This window comes from Primulina huaijiensis, chromosome 1 (genome assembly GCF_012295235.1).
Source record: "Primulina huaijiensis isolate GDHJ02 chromosome 1, ASM1229523v2, whole genome shotgun sequence".
Taxonomy (NCBI): Eukaryota; Viridiplantae; Streptophyta; class Magnoliopsida; order Lamiales; family Gesneriaceae; genus Primulina; species Primulina huaijiensis.
In genome coordinates, this window is record NC_133306.1 from 6,157,551 (window position 1) to 6,170,753 (window position 13,203).

General features: G+C 35.0%; 2 protein-coding genes across 6 annotated transcripts; both read left to right on the forward strand.

Annotated features, from left to right (window-relative positions):
* Positions 1 to 2,783: 2,783 nt before the first annotated feature.
* LOC140980251 (tyrosyl-DNA phosphodiesterase 1) lies at positions 2,784 to 8,611 on the forward strand. 3 transcript variants are annotated; one of them, XM_073445978.1, is made up of 16 exons: positions 2,784 to 2,966; positions 3,044 to 3,229; positions 3,454 to 3,699; positions 3,789 to 3,953; positions 4,156 to 4,216; positions 4,757 to 4,833; positions 4,910 to 5,167; positions 5,480 to 5,569; positions 5,871 to 6,005; positions 6,719 to 6,868; positions 7,366 to 7,469; positions 7,626 to 7,679; positions 7,770 to 7,860; positions 8,043 to 8,120; positions 8,199 to 8,358; positions 8,447 to 8,611. In XM_073445978.1, exons 1-16 carry the CDS (start codon positions 2,949 to 2,951, stop codon positions 8,542 to 8,544), a joined length of 1,971 nt encoding a protein of 656 aa, XP_073302079.1. In that variant the 5' UTR covers positions 2,784 to 2,948; the 3' UTR covers positions 8,545 to 8,611. The 3 variants fall into 3 exon arrangements, with proteins under 3 accessions (XP_073302079.1, XP_073302087.1, XP_073302096.1); XM_073445986.1 differs by having other exon boundaries at positions 2,785 to 2,966; positions 8,211 to 8,358; XM_073445995.1 differs by lacking the exons at positions 2,784 to 2,966; positions 3,044 to 3,229 and adding an exon at positions 3,235 to 3,363.
* A 1,054-nt stretch (positions 8,612 to 9,665) lies between these two features.
* LOC140980271 (CRIB domain-containing protein RIC10-like) lies at positions 9,666 to 12,046 on the forward strand. Of its 3 annotated transcripts, none has more exons than XM_073446013.1 (5): positions 9,666 to 9,819; positions 10,458 to 10,624; positions 10,730 to 10,827; positions 10,911 to 10,995; positions 11,582 to 12,046. In XM_073446013.1, the coding sequence occupies exons 2-5, from the start codon at positions 10,564 to 10,566 to the stop codon at positions 11,767 to 11,769; spliced, it is 432 nt and encodes a 143-aa protein (XP_073302114.1). In that variant the 5' UTR covers positions 9,666 to 9,819; positions 10,458 to 10,563; the 3' UTR covers positions 11,770 to 12,046. The 3 variants fall into 3 exon arrangements, with proteins under 3 accessions (XP_073302114.1, XP_073302122.1, XP_073302107.1); XM_073446021.1 differs by having other exon boundaries at positions 9,674 to 9,808; XM_073446006.1 differs by lacking the exon at positions 9,666 to 9,819 and adding an exon at positions 9,859 to 10,201.
* The last annotated feature ends 1,157 nt before the right edge of the window (positions 12,047 to 13,203 follow it).

The window sequence follows — 13,203 nt, forward strand, 5'->3', positions numbered from 1 at the left end:
ATTAATTAATTAATGATTTATTTATTTATTAGTAGTATTAATAAATAAATAAATAATTAATTAATTTTTATTATTATTATTTTTTTTTAAAAAAAAAATTTAATCGACAATTGCAATCAATTGTCCAAATGGGTGGGGCCCACAGTTTTTGATATTTGTTTATTTGAAGAAAAATCAACGGATTGAATTATGAATTGCATGTGAATGTCCTTTCATTCAATTATTACACTGCAGCAATTGAATGCAATTTATTTCATTCGAATGCAATTGCCGAGACTTGCATGTTTTTAATTCATCTTCAAACCATTCTTCTGCAACTTCTCCTCTAGGAGGTTTTCTTCTCAAAAGTTCTAATTTCATTTTTCAAGATTTCAAAGAAGAAATTTAAGGTGCAACCGAGAACAAAATTCTCAGGTAAGTTTCTTAATTTATTATGTTCATCCTCAAATTTCAAGTTTTTTTTTTTTTTTTACGCAAAAACTTCGTAAAGGAAATTTTTTACGTAAACTTTTCAGAAAACGAAAACAAATTTTCAGGCAGAGGTATCGTGGCTCTGATACCAAATGTTAGAAATTTTTCTAAAAAATCATGTTTTTACGTATACATGAACATGATAAAACTATATGCAGAAATAGATCGAGTATTACCTCCGGCCATCGAAAATTTTGATTTATCTGTTTTTCTTTCCGGTTGAAATCTTCTAAGCACTTCACCCTCTCGATAGATGGTGTATATTTCTTATGAGGTGTGTGTATTTAGGGACCTCAATCGTTGCTATTTATAGGCATCTCATACCATCAACGAGAAATTTTGGGAGCATTATTTTCGAAGGAATAATCGTGTACGCATCTCAATTTCTGAAGTTGAGTCGGCGTACGCAACTTTTCGTCAAAAGTTTTAGGCTTCTTGGTCGTCGCCAACTCCTACACGATACGTCTTCCTTTCTGATATGAGCCATTTTACTTACAATGTGATTAGTGGGAAATTACTCCCTCTAAGCAGTTTCTCTCCCACAAAACCGTCTTTTAACTTTCACGTATTATAACGATTTTGATTTTGAATTTGCATTTTCATTCTCGGTTTTTTGAAACCCATCACTAAGTCACTAACTAAGGAGGGCTTCACTTGATGTCGCAGAATTCAAGGTTTAAGTTTTTATCTATAATTTCTTTTCATTCATCATCTGTCAAAACTATATATTTTTTTGAGTTCGATAGTTTTTTTGAATTGGATACCCATTATTGATGATGCTCATGTAGATTAGGTGAGCTGGGTGGACAATCTACCGAGAAAGATGGTCTTCTTTCAATGTGAAGATTTTTGACTTGATGGGATCAGTACAGACTGACTTGATGGGACGACCCTAGCTTGACCTGATGAGATGAGCCAAGGTGGTCTGGTTTGGAGGGATGAGCTCGGCTAGCATGGCTTGATGGGATGAGCCCGGGTGGACAGACCTTCCCTGGCCTTGAAGGATGAGCCTGGGTGGCCTGACCTGTGAGTACCCTTGACAGGGTAAGATGAGCTTGAGTCAGACGATCTACACACACTCAACAAGAAAATGTCAGTGGGGCGCCGAAAGGATTTTTGACATGGCCACTCCTACGCTTAAGTCAGTACAAGGTTCACTAAATAGAGAGATAATTTATTGAATGTAGTAGAATGCAATATATCTTTCCCAAATGAGCAAACTTGAGTATATATAGGGGAAAAGATGACCTCTAATATAGTGCATGAACATTATTCCTTATTAGACATATGCTCATGCTCTATCTTTTGATAACTGCCCATGCACTATCTTCTATCAGTAGGCATGACGACCTATACTCTTCTGGTCTTGTCATGGGCACTGATTGTCACGCTAATGATGCATGGTGACCCATATTAGTTGGGTGATTTGAACCCTGGTCGAGCGATAGGACTCCAGTCGGGCGAGATGGACTTCGATCGGGCTAGATGAACCTTGGTCGAATGAGAGGACCTTGGCTGGGCTAGATGAATTCTGGTCGGGCTAGATGAACCCTTGTCAGATGGCGTGAACCCTAGTCAAGCGAGAGGACCCTGGCCTGGCTAGATGAATCCTAGACGGGTGATCTGAACTCTAGCTAAATGATGATGTCCCTGCTCTACTCAGATTCCTAAGAGCAAATTGAAATCTAGTCCTGTTTTTTATCATTCCTTCCGGCTCGAGTCCAAGGATGACAAATGTGCCTTTATGGAGCATCACCACTCATCAACTATGAAATGTAACCAGGTTTCATGGATGTAAATTGCAATGAAAACCATTCGTGAACAGAGCACAAAAGAAGAGGTACAGATCACTAAAACATGAATCTAAGTAGTTCATTTCCTTACAAACAATATTTATTAATTTTCAGCATTTTGATCGGCACTATGCACCCATAAAGTTATTGATTTCATGTAATTTATGAAAATGATTTCTTTCTAAGTGTATATCTTTTTACTTCGTTCGGTTTCGATATTAAGTCGTGTAATTTGCTGGTGTATGATGCAGGGTTGCGAAGACATCAAATTTAGGAGCGAGATATATTAAAATATGCATATATTCATGTATTATAATATACACGCAAGATATATGTACTGCTTGATAATATATAATAAAATCTTAGTTATTCTGAAAATATTGTTTAAAGTAATTTTTTTTAATGAAACATAAGAAAACATTTTCATTTGATCGCGTAAATGTAAAAAAAAAACATAAAATGTAAGCTTATTGAGTAAATTTACTTTTTTTTTTTCGGAAAAAATAAAGAATCGTACCAACAGGCAACAGTGTCGATTTATTGGGGAAAAAGAAAATTTCGAACTGCCAAAACCCCAAGTCCTCGACCCTCCATAGCTCCATTAGCGTGGCTTCCGTTCTTCTAAATTTTTATTTCATTTTTCGAACCTTTGTTTCTCTCGCACGCTTTCGATTCCAAGTGGCAATGGCCACCGTTCCACTGGTAAGTGAAAATTTCATCTTATTTAGTTTTTATATTAGGATTTTATGGTTTACGTTCCCTTTGTTTCTTGTTCCAAGGTCGGATTCTTGGTACCTTTGAACAATGATCTTGAGGAAGAAAATGGTTCTTCAATGCCCAAAATACCAGTTTCGACAGGCGTTAATTATGTCGGCCGCCAGTGCATTCCCACTGTCGATAAGCGCCTTAGCCGGAGACATCTCACCATCAAGTCCATGGATGATGGATCCGCCGATGTATTTGTTGTATATTCCTCTGTCTCTCTCTCTCTAGTCTTGCTGATGTACCTTCCAGCGTTATTTTGGTTTTTTCCTAGCAAATGTGCACAATTGTTTTAGCTGAAAGTACCAGATTCTTTTTTTTGCTTGATGAAACAGTAGTATGTTCTTGCATATGTGTCTTAAGTTGTTATTTCAATATTTTACTATCTTTCTTCTAGTCAATATTTCATTAGACATCTTAAATGTAGGAAGGAACTAACCCAGTTATTTGGAGGTCCAAGAACGAAAGAAAGAAGCTTTTGTCTGGAGAAAAATGGAAGATTTTTCCTGGTGATGTCATAGAGTTGATACCAGGGAATTACGTTTTCAGATATGTGTCTGCCATTAACAAGGAAGTGGAAACATCCCCGAATACTAACAGAGAGAAAAGGCCTTTGAATGATGGAAGCAGTGACTCCAAAGATCATGCTTTTAGTAGCAAGAAATTGCAAAAGGTTCGCATGATACTAATGTGCTGCTGGTGTCTTTAGCTTATTTGTTCTGGGAATAGAATGTTTAACTACTTTATATCCCTGCTATGTAGGCTGCTAGGAACCATAACGTTCTGCGGCCTCAGGATTCATCGGAGGATGCACTTCGCTTTCAAAACTCGGAGGATAAGTTACCTTTAGCATTTAAACTATTGCGAGTAAAGGAATTACAGGAGTGGGCAAATGCGAACACTGTTTCCATCAGTGATGTGGTTCGAGTAAGAATCCTATACCCACCACACATTATAATTGCAGTCGTTTGTGGTTAGAGTATGTCGTAGGTTTAAGCAGGCGTGGCCAATTTCAACTTTTATTCTTGGAGCTTAACTAAATGAAGGAAGCTTAGACCTCTATGGCTGAAGTGGATTAATACGTTTACATACTAGTGACTTGACTTTTACTAAAGGTTTTGTTTTGCAGGGGGATGTGTTAGTAGCTATCTTATCGAATTACATGGTAGACATTGATTGGCTACTTTCTGGTGAGTTTTCTTCAGGAAGGTCATGTTGTCTGCTTGGTGATATTACATGGAGTGTTAATTTGTTTGTTTGATGTTTTGAACTTAAAGCTACTTCTTTAGTTGAATTAACATCACTATGCCTTAATGCAGCTTATTTTTTCTAGACATGCTAAAGCATGGGGGAAGAAATATTACACTTTATTTCAATTTTTAATGAAGCCTAGAAATTCAAGTGGTATATATTACTACAGTGGTTGGTCTTTTCAACCTATTGTGTTGGTCTGTTTATTTAACGATGATGTCATGGTCTAAATGATAGTTTTCGAAGGTGATTGATTCAGTGCTTTTTTTGCTATACATAGTTGCCTAGGAGGCTCTGATAAAACCAACTATGTTGATTTCGCAAAGAGCTATGCGACTCTTAGTTCTAGGATTGGTATGTGTTAGGCGCTTATTAGTAAGAAGGAACATCACGAACAGCCTTGTTCATTCATTGGTTTTAGTGTCTGGTGTAGTATCAATTCTTCCTAAATTGACTGGCTTCTTTCCTTTTTGACATAGCATGTCCGACAATTAAAAGAGTCCCTCACGTTTTAGTTATTCATGGTGAAGGTGATGGTACGCTTGAGTATATGAAGGTTGGCCAATATCTTCTTATTAAATTTTGTTGTCACTAATTCGACTGATTCATTTCCTTTTGCCGATTATGTTTAGAGAAACAAGCCTTCTAATTGGATTCTCCACAAGCCTCCTTTACCAATTTCATATGGAACACATCATTCCAAAGCTATGTTTCTTGTCTATCCTCAAGGGGTCCGAGTCATTGTTCATACAGCTAATTTGATATATGTTGACTGGAACAACAAAAGCCAAGCATTGTGGATGCAAGATTTTCCATGGAAAGATCCAAGCAGTGCAAGTAGTGGTTGCGGATTTGAAAGTGACTTGATTGATTACTTAAGTGCATTGAAGGTACTACCATCTATATGGCATATAAAATCAATGCGAACTAGTGGTTAAGGACACACATGAACTGTTCAAGATTGTTCCCCTTTTTTCTTGGTTCTTCCTAGTTGAACTGCTTATATGATGTCAGTTTCGAAATTTAACTGGTCTGCTTTCATGAACAGCATTATTCGTCCTGATATCATGAAAAACCAACCATTAGCTTGGTGTTAAACTGAGCATGACCAAGAGGCTTTTCATTTGTATATTTTCCATCATTTTCATAGGCTCGTATTGGAACTAGTTTCTCTTAGCAACATTTTTTTCTTTCCCCTGCAGTGGCCTGAATTCAATGCTAATTTACCGGCTATTGGCAGCTTTAGTATCAATGCATCATTCTTCAAAAAATTTGATTACAGCAGTGCAGTGGTATTTATCTTATTCTTCTCATTCCTTTTCTATTCTTTAGGGGAATTAATGGTCTTTTTTGTTGTATTATACTTCCATGGCCAATATTAAATATGATGAATGATAGTCATGTAATCTTGATAATTGAGAGTCGGGTAATTTCTGAATGTTGTATTTCGTCCTGAAAAATATGTAAAATGATACCACCTTTGATTTGAGTTGTAAGTGCAACCTTGTATAAAATTTTTAATATCATATGCAACCTTGTTGGTTAAGATCTCTATTATAATTATCCTGACTTAATTATCCCTGTCCCTCCCAGGTCAGACTCATTTCATCTGTACCTGGATATCATTCTGGTTCCAGTATAAGTAAATGGGGACATATGAAGTTGCGAACCATCCTCCAGGAGTGCACCTTCGAGAAGGAGTTTGAGAAATCTCCTCTTGTTTATCAGGTTGTTTTTCTTAGCTTTTTATGCATGTCATGAAATATCGTGTTTTGGTATAAACTTAGATGAGTAGAGGTATTTAGTACTGCTGATACCACTTAGACTTTGTGCATGTGACAAATATGCGAAATGTACGACTTCGAGGGTGTGTTAGCATCTCTTCACTACCTCTATGTCGTTTACCCCCCTCCTATATTCTAAATTATATGCTCTTAACTAACTAATGGTTGAAAGCTTGAGAATTAAGGATGCATTTGGGGTTTGGACAGGCAGCTGTTTTAAAAAAGTGAAATTTGGTTGTTTTTTATTCTAAAATTATGTGCTTAAAATAGCTGAGATTAATATGCCTAGGTTGTGGTTTTTAGAGCTTTTGCTTTTAACTTTTAGATCTTCGTACAATCAAAAATTGGTTCTGTTTTTTCTTCTTTAAACTTATATTTAAATAAATCCAGTTTAATAATTGTTATTAAGCTAAAATGGAAAATATCCCACGTCTGTAGGCTGTAAATGATTGACATTCATGAGGTTTAGTTAGCTTTCTAAGTATATAGTCTGAACATTCCACATAATACTTAAAATCAAATTCTTGAGAGGAAATATTTCATGCAGAAGATAGTTTCATTTGACTTGTACTTCGATGCACCGTCCGAGAAGTCTCCATGGAGATCATGTTCTACTTCTGATTTCTCTTGGGTCGTTCTTTTGCTTTCTTTCTGCAGTTTTCTTCACTAGGTTCTTTGGATGAGAAATGGATGGCTGAGCTTGCATCTTCAATGTCGGCAGGAATGACAGAAGATCAAAAGCCTTTGGGACTGGGAAAGCCACTGATAATATGGCCAACTGTGGAAGACGTCCGTTGTTCTTTAGAAGTAATGCCAGTGATGTCATGTTTAAGTATTTGACGCTATTTGGGTCTGAAATCTGATTAATTGACAAGTAATAAATGCATCTTTGATAATCTAGAAAAGTAACGTGTAAACGTACAAATATCCCTCACAATTGTATCTAAAAACGGTCCCTCGTTTTTTCTATAAAATGAATGAAAATGATGTCTTTATTGTTTTCCCCTCTGTTATCCTGGAGAGAATATGTAGCGATATTGTGATTTTGTTGATCAGAATCATGCATTTCTGTTTTTTTATCTGGTTGTCAGTGTGGTCTTGCCGTCGCCGCTGCCTTAAATGTTCTGCAATTCCTTGGCATGCAATTTAAATGATAATAGCACATGTTCTTTTTTTGTTTTTTTTCAAATAACTGATTTGCACATTTTGTTAGCATGGCAATGCTGATTATTTATTTAAACTTCTCCTCTGTCACCTTCAGTAACTGAATGAAGGATTACATAAATTTTTGCTTTATTATCAAGGGCTATGCAGCTGGGAATGCAGTTCCAAGCCCTCTAAAGAATGTAGAGAAAGAATTCTTGAAAAAGTATTGGGCAAAATGGAAGGCAAGCCACACAGGTCGATGGTATGTTTGAAATGCATCTTTTGCTATTATGGTTCTTGAATAGTTTAATTTGGTTTATGAAGCAATTTTTTTGTCAGTTTCTTCAATATCCTTCAATTTCATTTGTGTGAAACAATGAAAAAGTGGACTTGTGTTTTTGCCCTTTCATTGTTGCAGTCGTGCAATGCCTCATATAAAGACATTCACACGTTATAATGGTCAAAACCTCGCGTAAGAGTCCACGCCAGTGCCACTTTACTTAAATTCAATACCTTTTCGGCTACTCACTGTTGTTTAAGACTCTTTCGTTTTGATGAACAGATGGTTTCTGCTTACTTCAGCAAACCTCAGCAAAGCTGCCTGGGGAGCTCTTCAGAAAAACAATTCCCAGCTGATGATCCGTTCTTACGAGGTCACTTGAATAATTTCACTTACACCATCATTTGAAAAATCTAACCAACTATTAAATGGTTGAAATTGATGTCCCTCATCATGCTAAGATGATAATGATACCACCCTGATATCACAATTGTTCCCTTAATTATTTTAACTTAAAGAAACTGATGTCTTCTTCATGTTCCTCAATTATCCCAGCTTGGAGTACTCTTTTTGCCTTTTTCCGGTAAATCTAAATGTGGTTTTTCTTGCACAGACGATGAAAGTAACTCAGAGGCATGTGCTGATATCTCTCTATAAATTTTTCTGTCCCTGATTGTATTAACATAACAGTTTTACTCTCGGCTTTGGCAATATGATTTTCAGGGCAAAGGTGCATCAGCAAGAAGTTCTGAGGTGCAGAAAGTGAAACTGGTCACCTTGGCTTGGAAAGGAAACTTTAAGGAAGAACGTAGTGATGTAATTCAATTGCCCGTGCCTTATGAACTTCCTCCAAGGCCATATTCCTCTCAAGGTTGGCCTTATGTTTTAGATTCTATTGAAAGTCATATGTTGCTCTGCTATCTGCACCATAACCCCTTTCGAAAACACCTCGTATGCAGATGTACCCTGGTCGTGGGATCGAAGGTATACAGAGAAGGATGTGTATGGCCAAGTTTGGCCCAGGCAAGTGAAACTGTATACTAGTCAAGATTTCTGATCTGCTTCATGTAAAGCTGTTTCTTCGTGAATTACTCAATATTACAGGCTTCAATCTTTATTAGTTATATGCTCATTGACAATTCGACGATTTTTATAAACGAGGTAAATCATAAAATTCAGGAAGCTTATTAAAACTAAATATAAATTCACGTTCTAAAATAAAACCAAAACTAGTTTATTAATGGTCTATTTTTTGGATCTCACTCCATAGAAACCCAAGATTTGTCACTTCCCTGAGAAGACAAATTTTTATTCATTCATGTGTGTGACGGATCGTTTTATGATAAATTGGGCACTGCGTCTCTATCACTTTTGCGCGTACTTGAAGAGATAAATTGAAGAACCGGTTGAAAACTGTATACTTTGTGAATTTTTATATAAGAAAAATAAATTACAATTTCGGTTATGTAAATTTCTTTATTTGAAATTTTAGTTTTTTATGTTATCAAATTTCAGTTTTATTTTTTTCTTATTATTTTTTTTTACAATTTGGGACAATTTTCTAACATGGAGCTCAAGTGTGTCAAAAATTGAAAAAATATATTATTAAAATTAACTTTGATAATATAGAGGATAAGGTAAAATGACTAAAATTGAAACTAAATCAGAGAATTTTTTTAAATTGTTAATTGTTTTTGTTTAATAATCCATTGTCTAAAATTAACTCAATAATATAAAAACAAAAGGCCAAACTTAAATTTCTTCAAAAAAATACATCAAAAATTTGATATTTATTTCGGTTGTTGGGAACTTTCGTCCATCGTTAGCTAATATAAAATAAATAAATAAAATAGGTCAACCCATCTCTTCCACATCAAAATGGCGGTTAAGGAGATCATCAGCTAGCTGCCTTATTCGTTCATGAGTGCTGAGGTGCAAGAAACATACATAACAAAACGTGGTGACAACCTTCCTATTCTCGGAAGGGATTGAATGAATATTATTTAGTTTAAAAAAAAGAAGGAAAAGGGTATTTTAAAATATTAAATTTAAGGTAAATGTTTCGGAATGGTTCTACAAGGAAATGGTATGGGACCAAGCTTTGTTATATACATATATAAAAAAAAAAATTTATCCACTTGCTTTGACACAATATCATCAACAAAAGATTCTAGCCTTTGGGCAAGAAAATGGTTGGCCATGATTAAAGAGTAAAGAAAAAAGAATGAAATTAGGATACATGTTACTGTTACAATGATTGGTGTCGTGGACTGAGAATAACAAGAAGCACCAGAATTTCAGATTCTAGCAACTGTTCACAGGTTCTGTATTTGTGGGTATTTTGTACTTTTGACTATAGATAAATAAATATTGTTTTTTTTTTAAAAAAAAATATTATTTTTACTTAACTGTCTCCGTTTCCTTCAAATCCACCAACCCTTCTTTGCAAGTTTTGTTGGTAGTCCAGTTCTTGCTTACTTCTCTCCCTGTCTGAAAACCACAGACCTCTCAAATCACACGACTGTTAAATGTTAATGCACCGCTTCTAGTTCTTGCCCTTTAGCTTCTTGAAATCTCTAAAAATCCACAAACTTTCTTGATATTTTTGTTCAGATTTGGTTTGCATGTGTGTTCTATTTTTGAAGATACGGGTCATGAGTTTTTACTTGGGTGGAGATGTGAGGAAAATTCTACACTGAATCTAGTTTGTCGAGGTGTATATTATCGACGGCCTATGTTCTTTTCTGTAACAGTTGTTGATTGCATATGTTGATCCAAAATGAACTGTTTCATGCACATTGTCCTTTTGCTTTGATACTTTGCTCGTGAGTTGGGGGTGTCGGTATCCAAAAGCTAATCCCTTGGCCACATGCTTGCTTTGATGCCGAAATTCTTTTTCTTTCAGTTTTTCCTGACTCGAGACTTTATTTTATTTAGTGATATTATAACTACCGTTGCATTCTGTTTTAGGCAAAGGAACTGGTAGCTTTTTATCCAGTTGCTCTGCGCTTTCTCCGACACCGTGCTTCGAATTCTTAAAAGGGTCGTTGAATTGGAGCTGTACGTCTTTTCCAAAATGGGAACCAGGATCAAGGGGATCTATAAAGGATTCAAACACACTCTCTCTCAAATCTTTGGTACCAATCTCCCCTTTTCAACTCCATATATATATATGTGTGTATATTGAGATGTTTTGTGTTGATTTTTTCGAGAAAATGTGGAATATTTCTTTATTCTTGTAGTTGTTAAAGAGCGTGAAATGGAGATTGGGTATCCAACGGATGTCAAGCATTTGGCCCATATCGGGTGGGATGGCTCCTCCGGCAATGCTCCCACTTGGGTATGTTATGTATCGCATTTCGTTTCTATTCCTACAATCCTGATTAACTTTCTTGCTTTAATTTTATTTTCTCCTTGATGCAGATGAGTGAATTTAGGACAGTGCCTGATTTCACCGCAACTTCGATTGGGAATTCTGGTTCTGCCCTCTCTCCATGGTCTTCTGTGGGTGGGTTCTTGGTTTCTTTCCTCCTCTTTAATTACACGTGTGAAGCTTACTAGTGCATAGATTGAGAGGGGACATTCCGCCATTTGTTTTCTATATCATGTGCGATGTCTGTTTCGTAAAAGATAAAGTTTGTCACGGGTTGCATCTTTTACTTGAATATGATGACCCAAGACCTGTTTTAATTTCTGGGAGAGATTTAACGGGATAAGAATGAATTTGTGAACAAGAGCCGATACAATGTACAAGTTGCGGTCAATACCATTCTATCATCTTATCTTTTGTCCACGAGCCAAACAGTTAATAGAAAGGAAAACATTGGCTCATTTGTCACAAGTTGTTCACTAATTGATGCGACAAAAGAATGAAAAAGAAGAGATCCATATGGTTTAAGACACAATTGTAAGAAACTAAAGCAACTCCTTTTAGGAACCGAAATAATAAGTACTTGATGTTTAGGTGGTATCAGTTGCTTAGTTGCTTGAAGCATACTCCGTTTAAGTTTGAGTTAAGTGTGAACTTTTAGTTGTTTCGAAAACTGAGGAACGACGGGATTACCCTTTTAAGTTTATGATCATTGTCTACACAGATTTTGGCGAAATCGCGCGGAAGCAATCAGAAGTTGAGACCTTTAAAGAGCCGGCAATGACAGAACTTCCTATCGTAAGGAAGCAGCAGAAACGGAAGAAATCTAAGTCTACATCCTCCCCAAATGACTCGGTTTCTTCCTCGTCGACTTCAAGAGCAGCGAAAACGAAAGCCAAATTAGTTTGTTGAAGGCCACACATACACTTGGATTGGTTCTGTGTTGAAAAACAGAGTTTAGAGGCTGTGGTAGGTAGGCTAGTTGCGCTAGAGAAAACCGAATCGATTATGTTTCGTTTGCTTAGTTTTTGTTTTCGTTTGAATCTCTCTTTTCTTGTAAGCAAAGTTCTGGAAAGCCTAGTGCAAGACCGGGAATGCTTCTAATAATGGCTTGTTTGAGCTTTTACATGAACTATTATTATAATTTTGGTAATCATTAGAATATGTATAGAAATTATTTTCCGTCTCATTCCTTTAGCTTGTCTTCGAAATCTACCACAATTATTAAATAAATAATTAATTAAATTCGAAATTGATTGTCAAGTACCCAAATAAATCTATATAATGAGTAGGTTTTCTTAAAGATGATATCACCATATTTGGATTAAAAAACAATATTTTTTGACATAAAAAAGTAATACATTTTATGGGTCAGGTTTGGTAGGATAAAAGATTTATATCACAAAATTGACTCGTGAGATGGTTTCATAAGAGATTTTGTGATATGTTATACTTAAGTCATAATATGAACAAAATAATGTTTTGATACAACTATTAGAATGCCTCAATTATTTTTTCGGAGAAAATTCGATACAAAACATTGAAAATTTTGTATTAATATATGATATTTGAGCACAAAATATTTCAAATCTGATACTAAAATATGATTTTTGACTATTCAAACATGTATAACAAGTATTGATATTGATGACACTTTTATCTTGGATGAAAATGATACAAAATATTGGAAATATAGTACTCATATATGATATTAGAGTACAAAATATTTCAAATCTGATACTAATATATGATTTTTTAGAACCCAAATATATATAATAAATTATGAAAATCGGTACAAAAAATTAAAATTGTGACATTAATATATGATATTTCATCATCAACTCTTTTAGATTTGATACTAATATATGATATTTGAGTATACAAACAAGTGTAACAAATGTTGATATAATATAATTGTTCTAATTTTAGACACAAATATTTGTCTTTTGTACAACATCTAAAACAATTGTTACTCAAATATCATATATTAGTTCTAAATTTTCAATGTTTTGTATCGAATTTTATCGAAAAAACACATGTAGGCTTAAGGAGTGCAGAAATATTTTTTTATGTGAATCAAAATGTGCAATTTTTTTTTGATCTGGCAGGATTGAAAACAAATACAACTATATATGCTGGTGAGAATTTGAAAGCAAATCTCCCTGAATTTTACCTTTCATATAATATTTTTATAAGTTCAGTTTGAATGTTAAGTTGTGAGACACCTATTTAGATGCATTAATCAGATTTTAAATGTTGTCAGTGGACGGGGAAGTTTCTAATGAACCTGCTGAGACAATAATTAAATTTACTTATCTTGACAAAATTTATGCAAATTGTTTTTCG

Coding starts and splice junctions, on each gene's coding strand:
- LOC140980271 (XM_073446013.1), top strand. CDS start 10,564: ATGGGAACCAGGATCAAGGGGATCTATAAAGGATTCAAACACACTCTC. Junction 10,625..10,729: donor CACTCTCTCTCAAATCTTTG/GTACCAATCTCC, acceptor TTATTCTTGTAG/TTGTTAAAGAGCGTGAAATG. Junction 10,996..11,581: donor CTCTCCATGGTCTTCTGTGG/GTGGGTTCTTGG, acceptor TTGTCTACACAG/ATTTTGGCGAAATCGCGCGG.
- LOC140980251 (XM_073445978.1), top strand. Junction 3,230..3,453: donor GATCCGCCGATGTATTTGTT/GTATATTCCTCT, acceptor TCTTAAATGTAG/GAAGGAACTAACCCAGTTAT. Junction 7,861..8,042: donor TGATGATCCGTTCTTACGAG/GTCACTTGAATA, acceptor CAATTATCCCAG/CTTGGAGTACTCTTTTTGCC.